This window comes from Mesocricetus auratus, unplaced genomic scaffold, assembly GCF_017639785.1.
Source record: "Mesocricetus auratus isolate SY011 unplaced genomic scaffold, BCM_Maur_2.0 Super-Scaffold_100691, whole genome shotgun sequence".
In the NCBI taxonomy this organism is placed as follows: domain Eukaryota; kingdom Metazoa; phylum Chordata; class Mammalia; order Rodentia; family Cricetidae; genus Mesocricetus; species Mesocricetus auratus.
In genome coordinates this window covers 25204052-25225026 of record NW_024429267.1, presented here as the reverse complement: position 1 = coordinate 25225026, position 20975 = coordinate 25204052, and the positions used below count along the sequence as shown (strand labels likewise).

The 20975-nt window shown below is 45.1% G+C and overlaps 1 protein-coding gene across 2 annotated transcripts in view; it reads left to right on the top strand.

Annotated features, from left to right (window-relative positions):
* Positions 1-265: 265 nt before the first annotated feature.
* The window catches only part of Ube3d (ubiquitin protein ligase E3D), a 134477-nt gene continuing 113767 nt past the window's right edge, over positions 266-20975 (top strand). The window contains exons 1-3 of one of the 2 annotated variants that reach the window (XM_013116073.3): positions 266-464; positions 7464-7660; positions 10732-10822. In XM_013116073.3, coding sequence (XP_012971527.1) covers positions 388-464; positions 7464-7660; positions 10732-10822 — 365 coding nt within the window. In that variant the 5' untranslated portion in view covers positions 266-387. Of the gene's footprint in view, positions 465-6602; positions 6719-7463; positions 7661-10731; positions 10823-20975 lie in introns of those variants that run through there. The other variant, XM_021229324.2, reaches the window with a different exon arrangement.

Sequence of the window (20975 nt, the reverse complement as noted above, 5' to 3'; positions counted from 1 at the left end):
GACCAGGGGCAAGTACCCACCTCTGCTGTCTCTGCTCCATTATCTTCCTCATCCCTACCCAAGCCATCCAGAGGAGTCCCTCCCGCCCCCCACGTCTGAGCTTTCTGCTCATTTCAGGGAGAGAAGTGCTCAGATCAAGCCATCCCTCATCCTTACAGTGGAGGCCAGCTCTGCTCTCTGTCCCCTTGTGTTACAAGAGCAGGGTCGGGCGCCTCGGCAGTGCGTTCTCCGCCCGAAAGGCGGCGCTGTAGCCAACAGACCGCGACCGCCGGATCCCGCCCGGCCACCGCGCTGCCACCGCCTGGGAGCCGCCTGTGACACGTGCTCCAACTCTGTCCGGGCTCTGGTGACTGCGGCCTGGGTCTCGCGTGCGGGCCTGAGTGGGCTATGGCGGTGGCTGCGGCGGAAACGCGCGTGTTCCTGGAAGTGCGGAGACGGCTGCAGAGCGCGCTGCTGATCCTGGGGTAAGGGCGGGGGCGCCGGTGCGCGGGCCCGCGTGTGCGAGCCTTGTTCGTGGCCAAGGCGCCGGTGCGCGGGCTCGGGACGGAGGGGGCGAGCGCGAGTGACCGTAGGCGCGTGCGCGAAACAATGTGCGCGTGCGCTGGACGGGACTGGGTGGCGAACTTAGACCTTTATGTTTGCCTGGCAAGCGCTTTAGCCACTGACCTGTTTCCCCAGCCTGTGCGCAAACTTTTAATTTCATATTTGCTACACAAACAAGAAACCTGGCGGGAAAATACACTTTTTAGATTATGCTTAGCAATCTTAATGGTTTGTGATCTCTTCATAGGTTTCGCCTATTTCTCTGTGACAAGCGTTTCAAATAGACATGGGTCTGAAAATGTGTTTTATAAATATATAAACTATCTATCTATCTATCATCTATCTATCTATCACCTACCTACCTACCTACCTACTTACCCACCTGAATTTCCTCAGTTTTAGTTTGGGATTGAGTCTAGGCTCAGTGTAACTCATTCGCCTAGCATGTACAGGTTCTGAGATCACTCCCTAGTACGGGGTTAAAGGGTGAAGTGATAGATAAAGGAGTTGGGTCATAATTTCCAACAAATATCTGCAATCTCTGTCCATCTTGTTTGGTAATTAGGAGCACAAACATTACCAAATACAAACACTCTGTAAGCAAGTTAAGAAACTTATTTTACTAGATAGCTTGTTGGCCTCTGTGGTGTTTTGACTGTTGGCCTTTGACCTCTAGCACCAGTAACTTCCCCTGTGACAACCATGGTCTTCATTCAACCATTCCACACAATGTCACTGTTTCTTGACCTGTGTTGACACATGTATTAGTCAGGGTTCTCTAGAGTAACAATTTACTGAATGAATCTCTCTATATATAGAAAGGGGATTTACTAGAATGACTTACAGGCTGCAGTCCAACTAATTCAACAATGGCTGCTGACGTATGAATGGAAAGTTCAAAAATCCAGTAGTTGCTCAGTCCATGAGGCTAGATGGCTCAGCTGGTCTTTAGTATACTTAGGATCCCAAAGAAGTGGGCTCTAACACCAGTGAAGGGATGGGCATGAGTGAGGGCAAGTATGCTAAGAGCAGAGAGCTTCCTTCTTCCTAAAGTAGGCTTCCAGCAGAAGGTGTGACCCAGACCGGAGGTGGCTTTTTCCAGCTCAGATCTGGAAAAAGGCATGTCTTCTACCTCAAAGATCTGGATTAGAAGCCAATCTTCCTACTTCCAGTTAAGCAAAAAATCTCTCACAGGTGTGTACTCCATTTTGGGATTTTAGTTAATTCCAGATGTAGCCAAGTTGACACGGCTTTCACAACACTCATTGGTCTTTGTTTCTATCTGCTTTCCCCAACATTTTTTTTTTTCTTTTGAGAGACCATCAAAAGCTGGTATAAATTACTGTGTAAACCAGGTTGACCTTGAACTCACAAAAATCTGCCTGCCTCTGCCTCCACAGCATTGGGAACCTTCAACAGGGCTGTGAGATCCATGGTTCGTCTGTGTTGTTGTGTGTGATGGCGGCTGGGTATTGGAGCTAGGCAGATGCATCTGCCACTGAGCCACACCCCCAGCCTTGTTTAATGTCTTTTTATGACATATATACCCTTGAATTAATACCTAGGGGTGAAATTACTGGAATGTAGGATAGATGTGCACATTGCTTGGTGAGAAACTGTCAAACAGTCTTTAATGTGGCCAATCTCTTATGTTTGAGCCATTTTAGTGGTGATGAGGAAGTATTTCATGGTGGTTTTCATTTCCTTGGGGACTTAAAATCCTGAGAACTTTTTCATCTACTTTTTGATAATCCAAGTGTGTTATTTTATAAAGTATCTTGTGGTTTCTAACTAATAAAAGCAGGTTAATCTCTGGCTGATAAAAACAGGTTAGTTTCGTTGCTAAATTGAAACGATATAAAGCCACCTGTTGTAAGTATGTGTGGATGTCTCCCTGCATCTGTGGCAGACATTTTTGGTTTCCTAATGCACATTGAGTATGCCCTATTGGAAAAGGTCTGGGTGGGCATGAAGTGATTTTGGACCTTTATAGAGTTTGTAGTATTTGTGTAGACTTGTTGAGCATCCCTAGCGAAGTGGTATGTGTCAGAATAATTTTCATTCCAGCGCATTTTGACCTTTTGGTTTAGGGGTACACAGTATGTTCTGTCTTTTGATGAGCAGAAAATTAAATCTTAATAAAACCTAGTTTCTCAAGTTTTATTTTTTAAACAGCCTTTTCTAATATCTTAAATCTTTTCCTACCTCAACTTTGTGAATACTTACCCCCCCTCCAGGTTTCTTTTACCTTTGTCTCTATTTAGCAATGGGTCTTGCTGTGCTGGCCAGGATGTCCTTGAACTCCTGGACTTTAATGGACCCCTCCCCTTGCCTCAGCTTCCCAAGTCTCTGGGACTCTAAGTGTGGCTGACCCTGTGCTTAGCTTTTGTGCATTTGTTTATAGGAGGGTTACCACTTTTGTTTCTATCTCTGGCATATTGGATTAATTCTTCTGTGTTCACAGTGAAGTAGGAGTCAAAGTGTATTTACTATATGTGGATATCCAGTTGTTCCATGACCTTTAATTATGACTGTAATTTTCTCATTGGATAGTTCAATATCTGTATGAGAAATCAGTTCACTACACTGTTTGCACGAACATTCCTTCCTGCCTTTATACTTTAAACCTGTGTCTTTATAAGTGATTTTTTTCCCCCAAGTAGCACACAATTGAGTATTTCTGTCATGGAAAATTTGACAACCTGGGCATTCACTAGAATTTTTAGTACTTTTATTTCTAGATATGGTTGAGTTTGGCTCCTCATCCTTATTTTCGTTTTAACTCTTATACTAGCATTTTAAAGTTAGTGAATGAAGAGATGGGTTGTACATTCATTGTTTCTCTTGCCCCTTTGCTCCACCCCCATCCCCACCCCCTGGCCCCTCCCTCCCCTCCCCAGCTCTCTTCTGCTTCAGGGCAAATGCATTCCCTTACCTTCTCTTCTGTTTTCATCTCTCGGCTTCCTTAAAACCCGTTTCTCTAGCCCGGCCTTTAATGCCAGCACTTGGGAGGCAGAGGCAGGCAGATAGATCTCTGTGAGTTCTAGGCCAGCCTGGTCTACAGAGTGGGTTCCAGGACAACCTCCAAAGCAATACAGAGAAACCCTGTCTCGAAAAACAAAAACAAACAAACAAACAAACCCATTTCTCACTCTCACTGTCCCATTTCTCATTTTATGACCACCCATACTCACCCCCACAAGTATAAAAATTAAAGTCTAGGATCCACAGCTGGGTGTGGGTCAGCACTTGAGAGGCAGAGACAGACAGATTTCTGAGTCTGAGGCCAGCTTGGTTTACAGTTCCAGGACAGCCAGGGCTACCCAGAGAAACCCTGTCTCCATAAAAACAAAAAAAGGAAAAGAAAAAACTCCCTCCAGGTGGGGTGGGGTGAGGGGTGGATCTAGGATCCACCCATGAGAAAAAACACGTGGTGTTTGACTGAGTTTGAATTAATCTGATGAGCTCCGGTTCCATCAGAGTCCTGGAAGTGCCATGATTTCATTTTTCTTTCTGGCAGAATAAAATTTCACTGTGTTTATGGAACACCTTTACTTTGTCCATTCATCCATCCAGCCTGGGTCTATTTTCTTAATGTTGTGCTTAGTGCAGCAATCAACACAGATGTACAAGTATCTTTGTGATTCGACATAAGAGTCCTCCAGGCTGGGTGGTGGTGGCACACACCTTTAATCCCAGCGCTCGGAAGCAGAGGCAGGTAGATAGATCTCTGTGAGTTTGAGACCAGCCTGGTCTACAAGAGCTAGCTTCAGGACAGCCTCCAAAGCCACAGAGTAACCCTGTCTCAAAAAAACAAAACAAAAAAGCATCCTCCAGATATATACGAATGTAGCACAGTTAGGTGGTAGTTTTAATTTTAGTTTTTGAGAAACTTCCCTACAGTGTCTATACCAGTTAACATTCCTGCTCATTGTGGCAATGGGTGAATGAACAGTGATCAAGAAATTTTAAAAAACCAAACTAAACAAAAACCATAAAATAAAATACTGAATAGAGGCAACTTCCTGGAAAAATACAACAGACAAAGGTGACGGGTGGAGAATAAGCCTCTTAGTCAGTGTAATATTTGCTTAACAAACTGGATGGGATGCGGTTTGGAATACGAGATGCCAAGTGGAAGAAAGCATGCCTAAATGGGCCATTGGGAGAGGCGGAAACTGTGAGGGCTGGGTTCTTGTTACAGTATCTTTTCTCTCCTTGCTTCCTGACCACCATGAGAGCAGCAGCTCTGCCATGATGTTCAGCTTTCCTTCTGGCCCATAGCAACAGGCCTAAGACATCATGGTGTTGTAATTTTACAAAAGCAGCTCGAGAGAGAAAGAAAGTGGCCATGGGACAGAGTTCAAATGGAGGGTTTGTGTTAAGGGAAAATGGTGATAAAAAGGGGGAACGGGAGGAGGGGGGGGAGGGAGGTGGGCAGGGCCCTTTTAAAAAGGGAACTTAAGTGAACAGGCACAGGTGGTTCTCTTAGTGGCAGCAGCTGAGGACGTATCCTGTCAGAATTCCAAAGGCAGGCCAGTACAAATGCCTAAATACTAACACATGGACTGAAATGACCGAAACCAGAGATACCATGAACATTTCTTCTTCTTCTTCTTTTTTTTTTTTTTGGTTTTTCGAGACAGGGTTTCTCTGTATTGTTTTGGAGGCTGTTGGTCCAGCCTGGCCTCGAACTCACAGAGATCCGCCTGCCTCTGCCTCCCGAGTGCTGGGATTAAAGGCGTGCGCCACCCCCGGCCCGGCTGAAAATTTCTTCTTTTTAAGTTGGTTTTCTGAGGTATTTTGTGGCAGTGACAGGAAACTGACTAATCTAGTGCTTACTTCATGGCCAAGTATTTAATAACCTGATCTCTAGTAACAAAATAAGCCAAAGGTCTTGATTTGCAGCATTTGGTGATTCCTGCGGTGTAAATATTTTCACCACGATGACATTTAACCTGCAATATTTGCAGCTTTCCTGTTGTTTGCGTATCACTGAATCTTATGGGACATCATAAGGTTGCTTGCTGCTTTTCAGTGAGCTTAGAGAAGTGTGTGGCCCTTAATAGCTTCAGTAAGAACGTCTCAAGAACAATAACCCAAGCCACCAAAACTAGAGTTTCAGTAGAGGGCACTCGACTTCTTTGTTTCCCTCTTTACTTGGCAGCATAGCAGTATGGTGTAGGCGCATCTCGTTTTTTTTTTTTTTTTTTTTCTTCGCTAGTCCTGATGTAGTCCCCCCCCCCCCAGGAACCATATTGTTTTGCTTTTAAAACAATTTTTTAAAATTTACTATTGGGTGGGGCAGTGCATGTCTATAATTCCAAAAGTTGTGATTTGGAAGCCAAAGGATCAAGAATTCAATGTCATCCATTATATAGTGAGGCTGAATTGGACTACATGAGACCTTGTCTTAAAAAGTGGATATATGTGAGTGAGTGTGTGTGTGTGTGTGTGTGTGTGTGTGTGTCTGTCTGTCTGTCTACAAACACATGCTGGGAATCTAGTCTAAGGCCTTGAATATGCCAGGGCTTCTTTTTTACATGGAAATTGTCTTTATAGACTTCGATTTGATGCTCATTGTCATTGGAATGTCATTTCTTTCAGAAATAGGATACATAGATGGACATATATTGTTGACTTATGCGTGTACACACATTCACATCTATTTATATCACCCCTAAGCCATGATTTCATAGAGGTATCCCTAGTTCTAGTCCACTGCCATAGGGTGCAGGCCAGCTTTCTCCCCTCCCCCATGCAGCTGTTCCTGTGCAGTTCATTAGCTCACAGCGTGCGTCTCCCCCCTGCTCAGCCCTCTGCGCAACCAGGATACTTCTGGGTCCTTTACTGTTTCCTCTCCCCCCTCTACCTTCTTCTAGCCCAAATGCTTGTGTCCTCTTGAAATCTATGGGGCTTAAATTCTAAATCCTCTGAGAAGTGATGCTAGGAGGTCAGGCCAGGCCTCTGAGAGATCATTAGGTTTCTGTGAGGCCATGAGGATGTAGCCTTTGGGAGGAAGGTAATGCAAGAGGGAGAGACCCCGAGAGCTGCCTTGCTGCACATTATCTTATAGAGGCCATGCGGTTTGTGGTAGGTACCGCCCGTCTCCAGACCTGCAAGTTCAGCATCCTCAGGATGAAAATCCATACAAGAAGACTGACACCTGCTTTGAGTGTGTATAAGCTTTTCTCCCTTGCTGTGACCTCCTAACTGTTGACGTACAGTCCAGTCCGTTTGGGGCATTGTGTGCAATGCAGACAGGGTACTTCCTGGGCTTTGCCCCGCTCTGTGGAAGTGGTTGAATTTTCAGAACTGGGAAGAGGAGTAGTCAGCGGAAGCAGTGGCAATGGAGACTCAAGTACCCATCGGTTTCTTTGGGAGCACTTCTAAGTGCCAGATGTGTTTTAAAATTAGCGACGTAGGAAAGTGGACACCAAACTACACCAAACTACATATCTAAATGTGGCCTCTTTTGGCACAGCCTGTGAGCCAAACGTTGCACTTTTCTGTTGTTTGGGGTTTGTTGTTGTTCGAGACAGTCTCACTGAGGATCCCAGGCTGGTGAACTCAGGAAATACTTACTCTCTGCCTTTTTGCAGAAAGCTGGCTGGCATCTGCATTTCCCTACGAACATCAGTTAACAATACTTTAATTTCCAGACTTTAATGCTGGTCTCAGAGACAAGAGTTAAAAACGTGACCCAGGACTTCCACAGAGTGACAGGCCACAGTCTTGATAGTCTAACCTCATCTTGTTCTTCCCACAGGGTTGCATTTTTCTGGGACAGGAATTTTTGGGTCTCTATGGGAGGGAAGCATAGCAATGCTGGGTTAAGCTTTTGCTTCTTCCACGCAGTGTGAAATGTGTGGAATTTTCATCATCAAATCATTAACTTGGATTTTATTTTGCATTGTCAGTGAGCCAGATGAAGGAGGGATGAACCTGGACGTTTCTATAACGCCCACCTCACTCTTGATGCGGACCCCTGACGGCTGCACCGAGACCCAGCTTCCAGCAGAGGTCAGGCTTGTGCCTTCCTCGTGCGGCGGCTTGCAGTACATCCGTGGAGATGGGTTGCATCTGCGTCTGCAGGCTCGCACTGAATCAGGCCCAGGTGAGTAGGAGCCCCACCCCAGATGGATGCTGAAGTCCGTTGAGTTGAACTTTTTCCAGGTGAAAAGACTGGCGGTCAATGACCCGGAAGGGCTAAAGGATTGAGAAGCTCCAGAGAGAAGAGCCACTGCCAGTTACCAGCTGTGTGACGTGAAACATGTCACGTTGTCACTTAACTTTTCTGAACCTTCACTTCTTAAAATACATGCTTAAGAGCCCAGTTTGTTTCTTTATTCATAAATGTCCGGCTAACAGATATGAGGGTAAAATCATAAAGCGGTTGTCCAAAACCTGGTTGGTTTTAAAACGTTACATAGATATGTGTTCACTCAGCAGACAGGTTAGCTCAAAGTAGGTGTGAGCCGTTTGATATGGGTGCTGGGAACAGAGCTGCCAACAAGCCACAAAGGCCTCTGAGATTGTGGAGTGTTTATTCCAATGGGCGGGAACTTCGGATGCCGACCACATAATTTGCATACAGTAAAATGCTTTGGTTAAAGAAGGCAGAGTAATGCCTTGTCCCCATGGCTGCCTGAGGGTGAGATCATTTGACCAGAGGACTGACCAGTGGAAATGATCTCATCCGTGCAGAGACCATTTTACATGTATAATACATGTAGACGACTCAAAGTTACATGTGAGGAAGAGTATGGTGTCGCCATTGGAAACACTGCAGTGTTTGTGATTGCATACAAACTCAAAATGTATATTGATACAGATAGGTGATTTAAAAAAACTTTTCTTACCGGGCGTTGGTGGCGCACGCCTTTAATCCCAGCACTCGGGAGGCAGAGGCAGGCGGATCTCTGTGAGTTCGAGGCCAGCCTGGTCTACAAGAGCTAGTTCCAGGACAGCCTCCAAAACCACAGAGAAACCCTGTCTCGAAAAACCAAAAAAAAAAAAAAAAAAAAACTTTTCTTTTTGTAAGATCTTGTGATTTTTTTTTTTTTGATACTGGCTCATCATATCGTTTACAATGTCATGAGTTGCTGTAGATGGGGAAAATGCTGTGAAAGGGGAATCCCAATTGGAGGAAACAGAGTTGATGTTTCTTATTAGAGAAAGACCTTAGTTCTTTCTATTACTCCTGATGCCTCATTGCTGAGCCGTCTTTAGTAAGTAAGCCCTTCATCAGAACTTTGTGGGGCCTGGAGGTGGGGACAATAGGATTGTCCTAAGAAGCCTGTAAGAGATGTAAAGCCACCCTCTGGTTTTTTAAAGGCAGGAGAGGATAGAGGGAATGTTACCTAGTCTTTCTCCTGACTAATTTTGCTAATGTTCTGAATTAGTGAATATGTAGACTCAGTTTCAGAAACAAGGGAGGTGGGGGGGGGATATGTCATGTCATGCCCAGAATGACATTGAATACTACAAAACAGGGTGGGGTCACCAGGATAAGGACATAGACAACTGCCTCCCTGACTGTACCCACATTCTGGGATGGAGGTGCAGTGTGGATTTTTGATGTTGTCACTTTCCTGTTGGCAGCCATAAGCACAGCTGGAACTTCCTGTTGAGTCTGGAAAGCGGCAAATGGCAGGCAAAAGAGCCACCATGTTTTCTAGGACTCCGATAGTAAGGATAGAGGAATGGGGACATCCAGGGACAGTATTTGGGTGTGTTACCCACTCATATCTGTAACTGAATTGTTTTTTACATTTTCAATTAATGAGCAACATTTAATACTGATTGGGGACACAGTGAGTCCACTGCTGTGTTGGTTTTCATACTGTTTGTGCTTGTTGGACTGTTTCTTTATGGGCTTGAAACATTGTGCTCAAATACCTGGAAAGGGAAACTCTCAAAGCCTGTTCTGTGGTGCCTTCAAGGCTCCGCAAAGCAAAGCTGATTCTTCCGTCTTTAATTGCTTTACTGCTTTGTCCAGAATAGGGGGGGAGTAAGGATTTGCCGCATGAATGATTATCAGGTGAGTGCACACTGAAATCTAAGTGTTGTAGGAAGCAGCTTTTGGAATTTTTAGCATTCGCTTATGTCTCAAGATCTTAAAGAGTTAGTTGCCTTTTCAACTTCTCGGGAGCAATCATGACACACATCACCCTGGCACTTTTTTCTGAAGTTGATGTAGACAAAACGGTGACCTTTGGGGCTTATGATCTGTTAATTGTCCTCAGCAGCTGTGCCCATCCAGGATTCCATGCATGACTGGCTGATGGCCAGCAGGGGGCAGTGCTCCACTGAAAATTGATTTGTTCTGAAGCTTACCTTGGAGGGCTTACCTCCGTCTTCTTTCGAGGTGCTCAGCATTATAGAATAATACTGTTTATTTAACCTTCATGCAAGAGGGATTTGCAGAGACACTTAGAGATTAAACTGAAGACTTTTTTAATTGCCAGGACTTAAACTTTCTGTCATCTTCAAAAGCATTTTAAAGTGCATACACCAAGCAGATTCTTTTGCTTGCTTATAATAACTATTACCTCATTTCTTCAATTAGGGATTGTATAGATAAATAACCCAGTGGTTTTTATTTTAAATAAAAGTCTCCCTTATTTACAAATGAAGCATCAGAAATGAGAGGTGCAAGCTATTCAGTGCCACTGGATGGGCAATCTGGACTTTCCCACAGCTCTCATATCTCCCTCCCTCTCATCCCCATTCCCCACAGTTTCATCAGACACTGGATTTTGCTCTTGGATAAAGAAGCTCGTAGGGGCTTTGCATTCCTTGGACCTGCTCCACAAAGACCAGTCTGGATGCTCATCTTGCTTGTACTGTTTAACATGCAGGAACTTAAGTTTTAGTGTACACTCATTGTTAATACAGAGTTTCTCATATTTATAGAAACAAGAGAGGAAACCCACCAGTATGTTACACGGTAATCTAGGGCAATGCCTGGCTCAGGAATGCTAAGCAAAATCTGTTGTTTTTGGAAACACTTCACAATGTTTGCTTCTGGTTGAGTCATCGGATAGTGTTAATTAAGCCTATACTTTTGAGTAAATCATAAACAGTGTGTCAGTGGTAATTTATTGTGCTAGTAAGTCCTTTAAATATGATATAATGTGTTTGCTCCAAATCTCTAAGACTTGCTGTTTTGTTGATTTCCTCTAGAGCTGATTTCGGTGTTTAATCAAAGCTTGAAAGCCCAAGAATGTTGCACATTTTATTGCCAGTCCTGTGGTGAAGTCACGATAAAGGACAGGTAAGCAATGTATTGAGCTCTGATTAGAACTGTGTCTGGTGATGGTTTCTGGAAGCGATTTCCAAGGGAACGGCAGGGCCCTTGAAATGAGAGCCAGCTTAGTGTCACTTTGAACAAAGTGAACCCCGACTCCCGCCATGATCATGGAGGGGAGCATAGTGTGGTCTGAGGGAGGAAGCTGGTCTTGGTGGAAGAGCCTGGACTGATCACTGAGCAGAGAGCCTTGGAGTCATCTCTCATGTGGCCCTTTTGTTCTGATGGTGTGGGAGTGTTTCCATAGTTAGTGAATTTTCTTCCTGCAGAAGCTGTGCGGTAGGACTTGATCTGAGATGGTTCCATCAGGGCCTTTCTAAAACCATTTCCTAGTCCCCGCTTATTAAGATGGAGCATACAGAGCACAAATTAACCTTTTCTCAGTGATTAGGTTAATCTTGAAACCTGCTCTGGTGATGTGCTGTAATTACTCTATGGAGAAAGGAAGGGCTCTTTGGCTACTTCCTCAGCCTTCCCAAGTTGGCTTCTTCTTTGTCTTTTTAAAAATGTTTTCTCTTCCTCAAGTCAGCATCCTGGTTTCTTGGGCATAAATGCTTCCTCTGACTTTTCAGCTTCTAGTGATTCATGTAGAAGACAGATGGAAACATTATTACTGTTAGCAGTATTTAAAGGACGAATTCTTTGATGGGTTTTCTAAGTTGGGTGCCTGAGACAAGCAAGTCATGCTTCCTTTCTGAAGCCTGCTCCTCTTTCAAGGCCCTTGGTCCCATAATGCCAAACCTTTGCCTAGCAGATTTCCTCGTGCTCCCCATACGTCGTCACCAGGCACTGTGGCCATTGCCGTGAGAGTGGAAATCACTCCCCTCTGCCCACTGTCTCCTTACCTAATGACACTTGGTCAGCAGCCTGCTGTCTGCTCAGCCTTCATCTTCCTTTGCCCTGCGCAGACGCACTACCCCACCACTAGTAGGTGTTATAAAGCACGGCTGACTCTCTGGATGGAGAACTGAATTCTTTGCCCCCCACAGCAGCTCCTCTGTACTCCCTCCAATTTCAGCTCTTCCTTTACTCTTCTCCCTCCTCTCCAAGCTCACAGGTATCACGTGGCTCAGGCCATGAGCTTGTGTTCCATAGCCTTGGCAGCTTTTATTCACCCTGAGGCTGCCTGAAAGCTACTCCGGTTCCTGAATGCACCCCCTGTCCTCCATCACTCCCCGGTGTGCCCCAACCTAAGCGTCAGAATTCAGCTGATGTGGCACCGGCTATTTGCAGGCCTTGTCTCCCTCCTGGGTTCCATTGGGCACTCTGCTGAGGTCCATCTGCCTGTCTTCACACAGTGTGGCCTTGAGGATAGGCACACCGGCTTCCATGTCCCTTATTCCTACTCTCTTGATTGTACAGTATAGAGCTGTAGTCAGCAGTGGTAAGAGGGAGTTTCCAGTCACCGTCCACTAGCTCAGTGATCTTGGATAAGTTATTTAATCACTCTTCCAGTGTCCTTTACGAGAACATGCAGCTAACAACAGGCCCTGTCTCATAGTGCTGCTGGTAGGATCCGATGATTCAAGTGTTTCCAGCAGTGCCTGCCTGGTTCTGGGTCAGCATTCACCACGTGCTAGCAGACGCTGCAGTAACCATTATTCTTACCAGCACCCTCAGCATCAGCCTATAGAAAAAGTGTGTTCTTAGTAAGTTTTTGCTGGGTTGAATCTAGTAAAGCTTGGTGTTTTTTTTTTTTTTTTTTTTTGGCTTCCCACCAGGCCTTTCTTGCCTGCTTCCTGATCTTGGCAGTGTTCCAAGTAGATGAGCTGGCACAAATGCACCCTCAAGGTTTGGCGAGGTTACACACAGAGCTTCTTTTGAGTGATTGGCAGGGGTAAGAAACGAAGGGGTCTTACATCTCCAGAGATGAAGTTGCTATGCATCTGCACTTGGTGACAGGCCTGCTTCTCAAAGATGCAAAAGATCTTCGTGTATTCTGGCCTTCTCTCAGTCTGTTTCAGGCTTTGGTTTAATTCTCCGATGAAGTCTCTGAGACATCTCATCCCATGCCACATGCGGCGATCTGGAAGTTACAGTAGGAGCGGTGACATTCTTGGTGCTCATTACAGAAGGGAAATGCTGTTTTTTTACTGCCTGGGGTTTGTGCTTCCCTGGGGAAGTTATGCCAAAGCTCACTACAGTGCCTGTCTCTCTATCCAGGACTGTAGTCTTCGGTTTTGTGTCAGTCCGGTCTGTGATTCTGAAATTGAGACCCAGAAGGGTGTGGGGCTGGTGGTGAAAGACAGTCTTCCTTCTTGCCTATCAGTAGGCTCTGAAGAATGGTGCATGGTGTGAGCTTCCACTGTCCTGCCTATAGGGCAGAGGGCCTTGTCTGAAACCCCTTGGGCTTATTCTAGTAAAGGCTTCTAATAATGCATGTTTTCCAAACTCACCGAGAGAGCTAAGCAGTGTAACACATACAACAGAGTAAATGCCCAGCAAGCTCTATAATTGGTTTTATTGATTCCTTCTTCCCTTTCCAGATTGTTTTTATTAGTAAACTAGCAAATGACCTAGTTTAATGTCTCAAGCATTTTGGGTTGAGGACTGTGGCGCACATAGTCTGTAGGCTTCAGAGTGAGAAAATGAACATTGGCCCCCCCCCCGCTCTTTCCCAGCACACCTGTGTATCAAGCCTGTGTGCATGTCTTGAGCAGGCAGGTAGTGACTCTTGCTCAAGGGTTACATTCATCTTCATCTGAGACAGTATGCCCTGAGATTCTGGATAGAATCCCCCTAGTGTCTGCTCACAGATCTCACAATTTACTGTTGAAACCAATCCTGGCACTCTGTACTTCTCCCTTGGTGACCTGTTCTTCGAGGTTGCTAAGGACCATTTTGGTGCTTCCTGAAAAGAAAATATGGCTAGAGGTGTTTCAGGTGAGCTGATATGTGTTCTCATCAATATCAACGAATTCTAAGCGGCATTCTCAGGAAGGTATCTAGTGTTATTGACTGCTTTCTTTCGAATTTTTATTTTATTTTATAATGTGCTTGTGTATGTCTATATGTGGGTATATGAAGGTGTGCATGCAGTTGCCTGGGGCTGGAGTTATAGGTGGTTGAAAGGCATCTCACACGGGTGCTGGGAGCTGAGCCCAGGTCCTCTGTGAGAGTGGTATGTTAACTGTTGAGCCATCTCTCAAGCCTTCTTAGATGGGAATAAGTTATGTAGGTTTTGGGGCATTCTTTCCCTGTAAAATGAAGAAGTTGGGTTAGAGAAACCTGTGAAAGCTTCATCAACATGAAACTCCTCTGATCACTGAAACTCAAGAGCTGTGCTCTGGGCCTCTGTGACTCTTGAGTATCTGGCTAGTTCAAGGCTAAACTAAAGTGTGTTCTATTCTTTCCTTCTGAATAGGAGAAATTCTTGTCAAGGAAAGAACAGAAATAACCTATAAAGACATGGACTCAGAAAGACTCGTTAATGGCTTCTCATTCTCAGCCCCAGATCATCTAAGCCCTTCGAGTTATCACAGCTTTTCTCTTCCTTCAGGGCTGCATATTTCTAGCCAGTTTGCCTTGGTGGTATGTTAATTAACAACACCTTGTTTCTTTATGAAGACAGTTCTCCAATTTACAATTATTTTAGTTCAAGTTTTCCTACAAAATTTGTCTGAATATGTGCAGTTTTTGACTATGTTCTTGTTGAGGATGAACAGTTCATCCTATTGGGTAATGACGGATACATTTTCCTTTTTTTTTTTTAAAGTCTAGTAAACAGCCAGAGGTCGTTGTGTTTAAAGTTTGTTATGCTCTCTAGAAATAGATTCATGTCAGACTAGAATGACATCAGTGGCCAAACAGATTTTCCCCACGCACCTCTGTTTCCAGACTGTCCATGGCATTGTCCTCAGGGCTGTGGACCAGATCCTACTGTTCCCAGATACTGGCAATGCTCGGTGTCAGCCCCAAGCTCATGGGGGACTTTGAAACTCTTGGAGAACAGCAGGATGGGCTTTGTGGACACAGATGTCACAGTGTCCAACTGCTTGAGGGAGCCACTTGACAGGCCAGCTCTAATTGTAGCTGAAAAGAGATACTCTTGTGAATATCATCACTTGCTTATAAAAGAAACAAATAGACTAAAAAGTACAGAATCAGGCCTTGGATATGTTATAGAGCACATGCTTGCATGTACAAAGCATGTTCAGTTCCTGTCATCTCTGCTCCCCTCCCCCAAAACGGGATGTTTTCTAAACTGGCCTTTTGGCAACATTGTGTAAATTTAGGAATACGATTATATATTACAGATTAACCGTGGCATGTACAGACAAATAGTAGGATGTAAAACTAGTTTTTTCTTTTTATTATTTTTAATTTTTAAAACAATCTTATTTTACACATCATTCCCAGTTCCCTCTCCCTCCAGTCTTCCCGTTCTCCTACCTTCTCCCCACCCCATGACTGTCCATTCCTCAGAGAGGGTGAGATCTCCCATGGGGAATCAACTAAGTCTGTCCTATGACTTGAGGCAGGACCAAGGCCCTCTGTGCTGTATTTAGACTGAGCAAGGTGTCTCTCCATAGTGCATGGGCTCCAAAAAGCCAGTTCATGCACTAGGGAGAAATACTGGTTCCACTGCCAGTGGTCACACAAACTGCCCAAGCCACCCAACTGTTACCCACATTCAGAGGGCCTAGTTCAGTGTAATGCTAGTTTTATAGCACTGGTGGCCTGCCAGTTGGATAGTGTTACCTGAATTTACTTAAATTCTGGTTGCCATATTTTGAGCTTTAAGTATTTGATATATTTTCTTAGAATCTTTAATATCTACATATCTAAAAAGTTCTCTGGTATTGCCATTACTATTGTCATTGATTGGAAGCTGACTTCAAAGTTAAGGGATATTGTATTTTCTTCTACATATGTTTAAGTATCAAAACTTCATCAATAGCTTTTATTGAAGTTATATGTCTTGTGTCATTATTTTCCAGAAGTTTATGCTTCAAATGGATCAAAAATGTGTAGCAAACTTTAATTTATTGTAAACATGTACCATTTTTGTAAACATGTACCATTCCTCACATAATCTTAAGTCTAGAGGAAAACCTAAGTTACTGCTTCCCTTCCTTTCTTCCTAGCTGATTTTTAGCTAACCTACCTTGAATAAAAAGATAAAGATATCTGTTTTATTTGAATACAATCTAGAAAGTAGATGACATCAAAATATACTTTTCAGTGTCTCTCTCTCTTTTTTTTTTTGAGACAGGGTTTCTCTGTATTGTTTTGGAGGCTGTCCTGGAACTCGCTCTGTAGACCAGGCTGACCTCGAACTCACAGAGATATGCCTGCCTCTGCCTCCTGAGTGCTGGGATTAAAGGCGTGTGCCACCAACGGCCGGCTACTTTTCAATGTTTTTTTCAGCAGATATATTATCATTTGAGCTGTGATTAAAATACATCTTCTCTTCTTAAAGGGTTTATTTCCACCTCCCCCCATCAGAAAAATTTCTTCTGCTGTTAAAAACCCTTTAATTTTTGCAATGAGCTGTGAATTACCCACTTCTTTCTGATGGCTGCTGTAGGTGGTTAAAGGGTACATTACAGCCTTTATTCACCGTGATGTGGGGTCAAGTTAACTTTGAAATCTCCTATTTTGTGTTAATGGGCATCAATTCTCCCAGGTCTCTGTGCACTTTCGTTTCTTTGATCATGCATGGTTCTTTGACATTGTCTTTTTTCATTGTATTGAGGTCCATTAGGCACAGTGTCAGGAGGCAGAGAGTCGGAACAGAGAAGAACCTACACATGCCTAACTCTTGCTTTCGCCTCCCTCCTTAAAACACTGATGCTTCTACCTACTTTTAGGTCCTCGGCTTTCCATGCAGGTAACTCCCTACAGGAGGTGTGGTCATTCACCTGCTCGCTTTCCATGCAGTAACTCCCTACAGGAGGTGTGGTCATTCACCTGCTCGCTTTCCATGCAGTAACTCCCTACAGGAGGTGTGGTCATTCACCTGCTCGCTTTCCATGCAGGTAACTCCCTACAGAAGGTGTGGTCATTCACCTGCTCGCTTTCCATGCAGGTAACTCCCTACAGAAGGTGTGGTCATTCACCTGCTCGCTTTCCATGCAGTAACTCCCTACAGGAGGTGTGGTCATTCACCTGCTCGGCGCTTTCCATGCAGTAACTCCCTACAGGAGGTGTGGTCATTCACCTGCTCGCTTTCCATGCAGTAACTCCCTACAGGAGGTGTGGTCATTCACCTGCTCTGCGCTTTCCATGCAGTAACTCCCTACAGAAGGTGTGGTCATTCACCTGCTCGCTTTCCATGCAGTAACTCCCTACAGGAGGTGTGGTCATTCACCTGCTCGCTTTCCATGCAGGTAACTCCCTACAGAAGGTGTGGTCATTCACCTGCTCGCTTTCCATGCAGTAACTCCCTACAGGAGGTGTGGTCATTCACCTGCTCGGCGCTTTCCATGCAGTAACTCCCTACAGGAGGTGTGGTCATTCACCTGCTCGCTTTCCATGCAGTAACTCCCTACAGGAGGTGTGGTCATTCACCTGCTCGGCGCTTTCCATGCAGTAACTCCCTACAGAAGGTGTGGTCATTCACCTGCTCGCTTTCCATGCAGTAACTCCCTACAGAAGGTGTGGTCATTCACCTGCTCGCTTTCCATGCAGTAACTCCCTACAGGAGGTGTGGTCATTCACCTGCTTGCTTTCCATGCAGTAACTCCCTACAGAAGGTGTGGTCATTCACCTGCTCGCTTTCCATGCAGTAACTCCCTACAGGAGGTGTGGTCATTCACCTGCTTGCTTTCCATGCAGTAACTCCCTACAGGAAGTGTGGTCATTCACCTGCTCGCTTTCCATGCAGTAACTCCCTACAGGAGGTGTGGTCATTCACCTGCTCGCTTTCCATGCAGTAACTCCCTACAGGAGGTGTGGTCATTCACCTGCTCGGCGCTTTCCATGCAGTAACTCCCTACAGAAGGTGTGGTCATTCACCTGCTCGGCGCTTTCCATGCAGTAACTCCCTACAGAAGGTGTGGTCATTCACCTGCTCGGCGCTTTCCATGCAGTAACTCCCTACACACTTTCCATGCAGTAACTCCCTACAGGAGGTGTGGTCATTCACCTGCTCGCTTTCCATGCAGTAACTCCCTACAGGAGGTGTGGTCATTCACCTGCTCGCTTTCCATGCAGTAACTCCCTACAGAAGGTGTGGTCATTCACCTGCTCGGCGCTTTCCATGCAGTAACTCCCTACAGGAGGTGTGGTCATTCACCTGCTCAGCGCTTTCCATGCAGTAACTCCCTACAGGAGGTGTGGTCATTCACCTGCTCGGCGCTTTCCATGCAGTAACTCCCTACAGAAGGTGTGGTCATTCACCTGCTCGCTTTCCATGCAGTAACTCCCTACAGGAGGTGTGGTCATTCACCTGCTCGCTTTCCATGCGGTAACTCCCTACAGGAGGTGTGGTCATTCACCTGCTCGCTTTACTACTACCCTGCATTGCCAGGGAGGTGAATGTCCTCTGAGGGAAAAGGTGATTTTCGAGAAAGACCTAGATAAAGGCCCTTGTTTTAGTCTTCACCTCTAAGTCTATGGACTTGTGAAGATGATTTCACACTCCTAAGCCCCATTTCTCCTTGTGTGACGGGCGCGTTGTTGGTTTTGCTCACAAACTGTCCTGAGCATTAAATATGGTAAGGTGTGTGCAGTGCCACCAGGGGTCTTAGTGCTTCTACTCATGCAGAGTCACAAGATTACTATGGGACACATTTGTGCCAGCCAGGCAGCGTCAAAATTCCTCCCTGATCCATGACAAAACATTGGGTTGCACTTGGGAGTCCTGCTGAGGAGAGGGATTGTAGGAAACAAGGGGCTGAACATCCACAGAAAACACTAGCCTGGCTCGTAGGAACTCACAGAGTCTGAACCAACAACCAGGGAGCCTGCACAGGACCGACCTAGGCCCTCTGTGACAGTTGTGTAGGTTAGTCTACATGTGGGAATCCCGGCAATGCGAGCAGGGGCTGTCCCTGGTGCTTTAACTGGCTCTTGGAAACCTATACCTTGTGCTGGATTGTTTTGCCCATCCTGAATACAGGGAACCGTGCTTAGTCTTATGGCAGATTGATATGCCATGCTTTGCTAAAGCCCGTGGGAGACTGCCCCTTTCTGAACAATTATTGGAGGTGGGGTTGGTTCGGGGAGGGCAGAGGGGAAGAGGAGAGGGAGTGGGGGGAAAGGAGGCTGTGGTTGGGATATAAAATAAACAAACAAACAAACAAACAAACAAACAAATAAATCTTACAAAAGGATTCCTATCTGCATGGTCTTTGCTGCAGTCCATGCAGGCGATAGTTGATAGTCTCACTGGGGGACATTTGTCTCCCCACATGACATAGTTCTGGATACGGAGGAGCACAAGATCTACATCAGGTGCAGTTGCTGCTTTGGCTGAGAGGCTTCGCCTGCCCTGAGCAGACAGTGTCTAGTCACAGTTCTTTGGTTGTGGCTTTTAGGGCTTTACCGAGGTGACCTGCATTCAGGGAAGGTCAAACAGGCTTCCTTACCAGATGTGTTGCGGCTCATTCATAGATCTTCCCAGTAAGATGCAATTTATGAGTCATGGATCGTTTCTACTGTAAGCAGTGTTGCCTAGCAATATATGTGATGCCTAGGATCTTACCTGGTTTCCAGGGTAACGAAGCTAGGTGGTTATTCCAAAGGTCAGATACTCAGGCAGCAAGGGAAAAGGTTTGCTAATCCTTGCACCCCAGAATGCAAGCAGATCCAGCCAGGAGTCTTATCTGTCAGACTTACCAGAATGTACTATTTCATTCCTTCAAGAAAGACTTGAGAAGTGTGTCAAACAGTCGGAGAACAGCCCAAAGATAAAGAGATATAGTGCCAGCTTTATGCTGTCTCTTCCAGTGCCCTAAATACCATTCATTGCCAGAAGAACTCCTGTTTTATTATTCTTCAAAGACCAGCTCAGAACTTACCTATTGTCTAAAGATGATAAACAGAATATGTCCTTAGCATTCTCTGTCTGTCCACCCTGTGCACATGGTCTGGTGTAGGAGTTCTCTGTCCCTTACAAATAAAAGGTAAACTGTGTTTACATGGGAATGTGTGCTTGAGGAGGGGGCTGCTGCTTCCATCACGTTTGCAGTGGGATCTGTGCTGTCACCCTCTACCAGGAGGTCAGAACCTCATTACTCTATCCTGAGCTTTTCTGTGCACACCTTTGCTTACCGTGTGTGGCCTGTACTTCCTACTAGAGTCCCCTAGAAAGGGAGAGACTGTGCGTATGTGTTTGGGTGAGCTTTTCTGTGCACACCTTTGCTTACCGTGTGTGGCCTGCCTGTACTTCCTACTAGAAAGGGAGAGACTGTGCATATGTGTTTGGGTGTCCTATAGCAGGCCAGCATGTTGCCTTGCTCAGAGCAAGCTCTCAGAATTGGATATTGAAAGAATCACCTGTCAGCATCCTCCTACCTCAGCAGTCAAAGTGATGCTAGTGGTGCCCCATTTGAGTCAGCGCTTCTATTCCTAGCTCTGTCCTGTAGAGCTATAAGTTAAATGTGTGCCCTCTTCCAGTCTGTCATCACCTTTTTATGATACTCAGAGTTGATTGGGAGAAGCTAAGAAAAATGGCTAACATGGTAGGGGAAATCATTCAAAAAGAATAAAAAAGTCTTTTTAATGGAAATGACACGATCGTATCTTAAATATTTTAATTTAACTCTGATCTTCTCAATACACATTATTTTACTTGTATTTTACTAGTAAGAGAAGCAGTAGATATCACCTTAAGCGAAAGATCAATGGTAGCATCACCAGGAGTAAGCTATGCTGATGTAGAGTGGCTGTGACATGTTGGAATGAGAAGGGTCCCTGTTCTTCCCCGGAATGCTTTCCCCAAGCCTGTGGTCCAGACTAATCTAGAGACAGCATCAGAGAAGCGCCAAGTAAGAGGTGTTTTATAGACTGCTGAGAAATGCACACTTAGAAACTGTCATAGACCAGAGGAGGCCTGGATGACACGATGACTAAATGTGCTATGTGCCATGTATTATTGTACCCTGGAATTGAAAAGAGAAACAAAAACAACAAAAAAACCAAACCAAACCAAACCAAACCAAACCAAAACAAA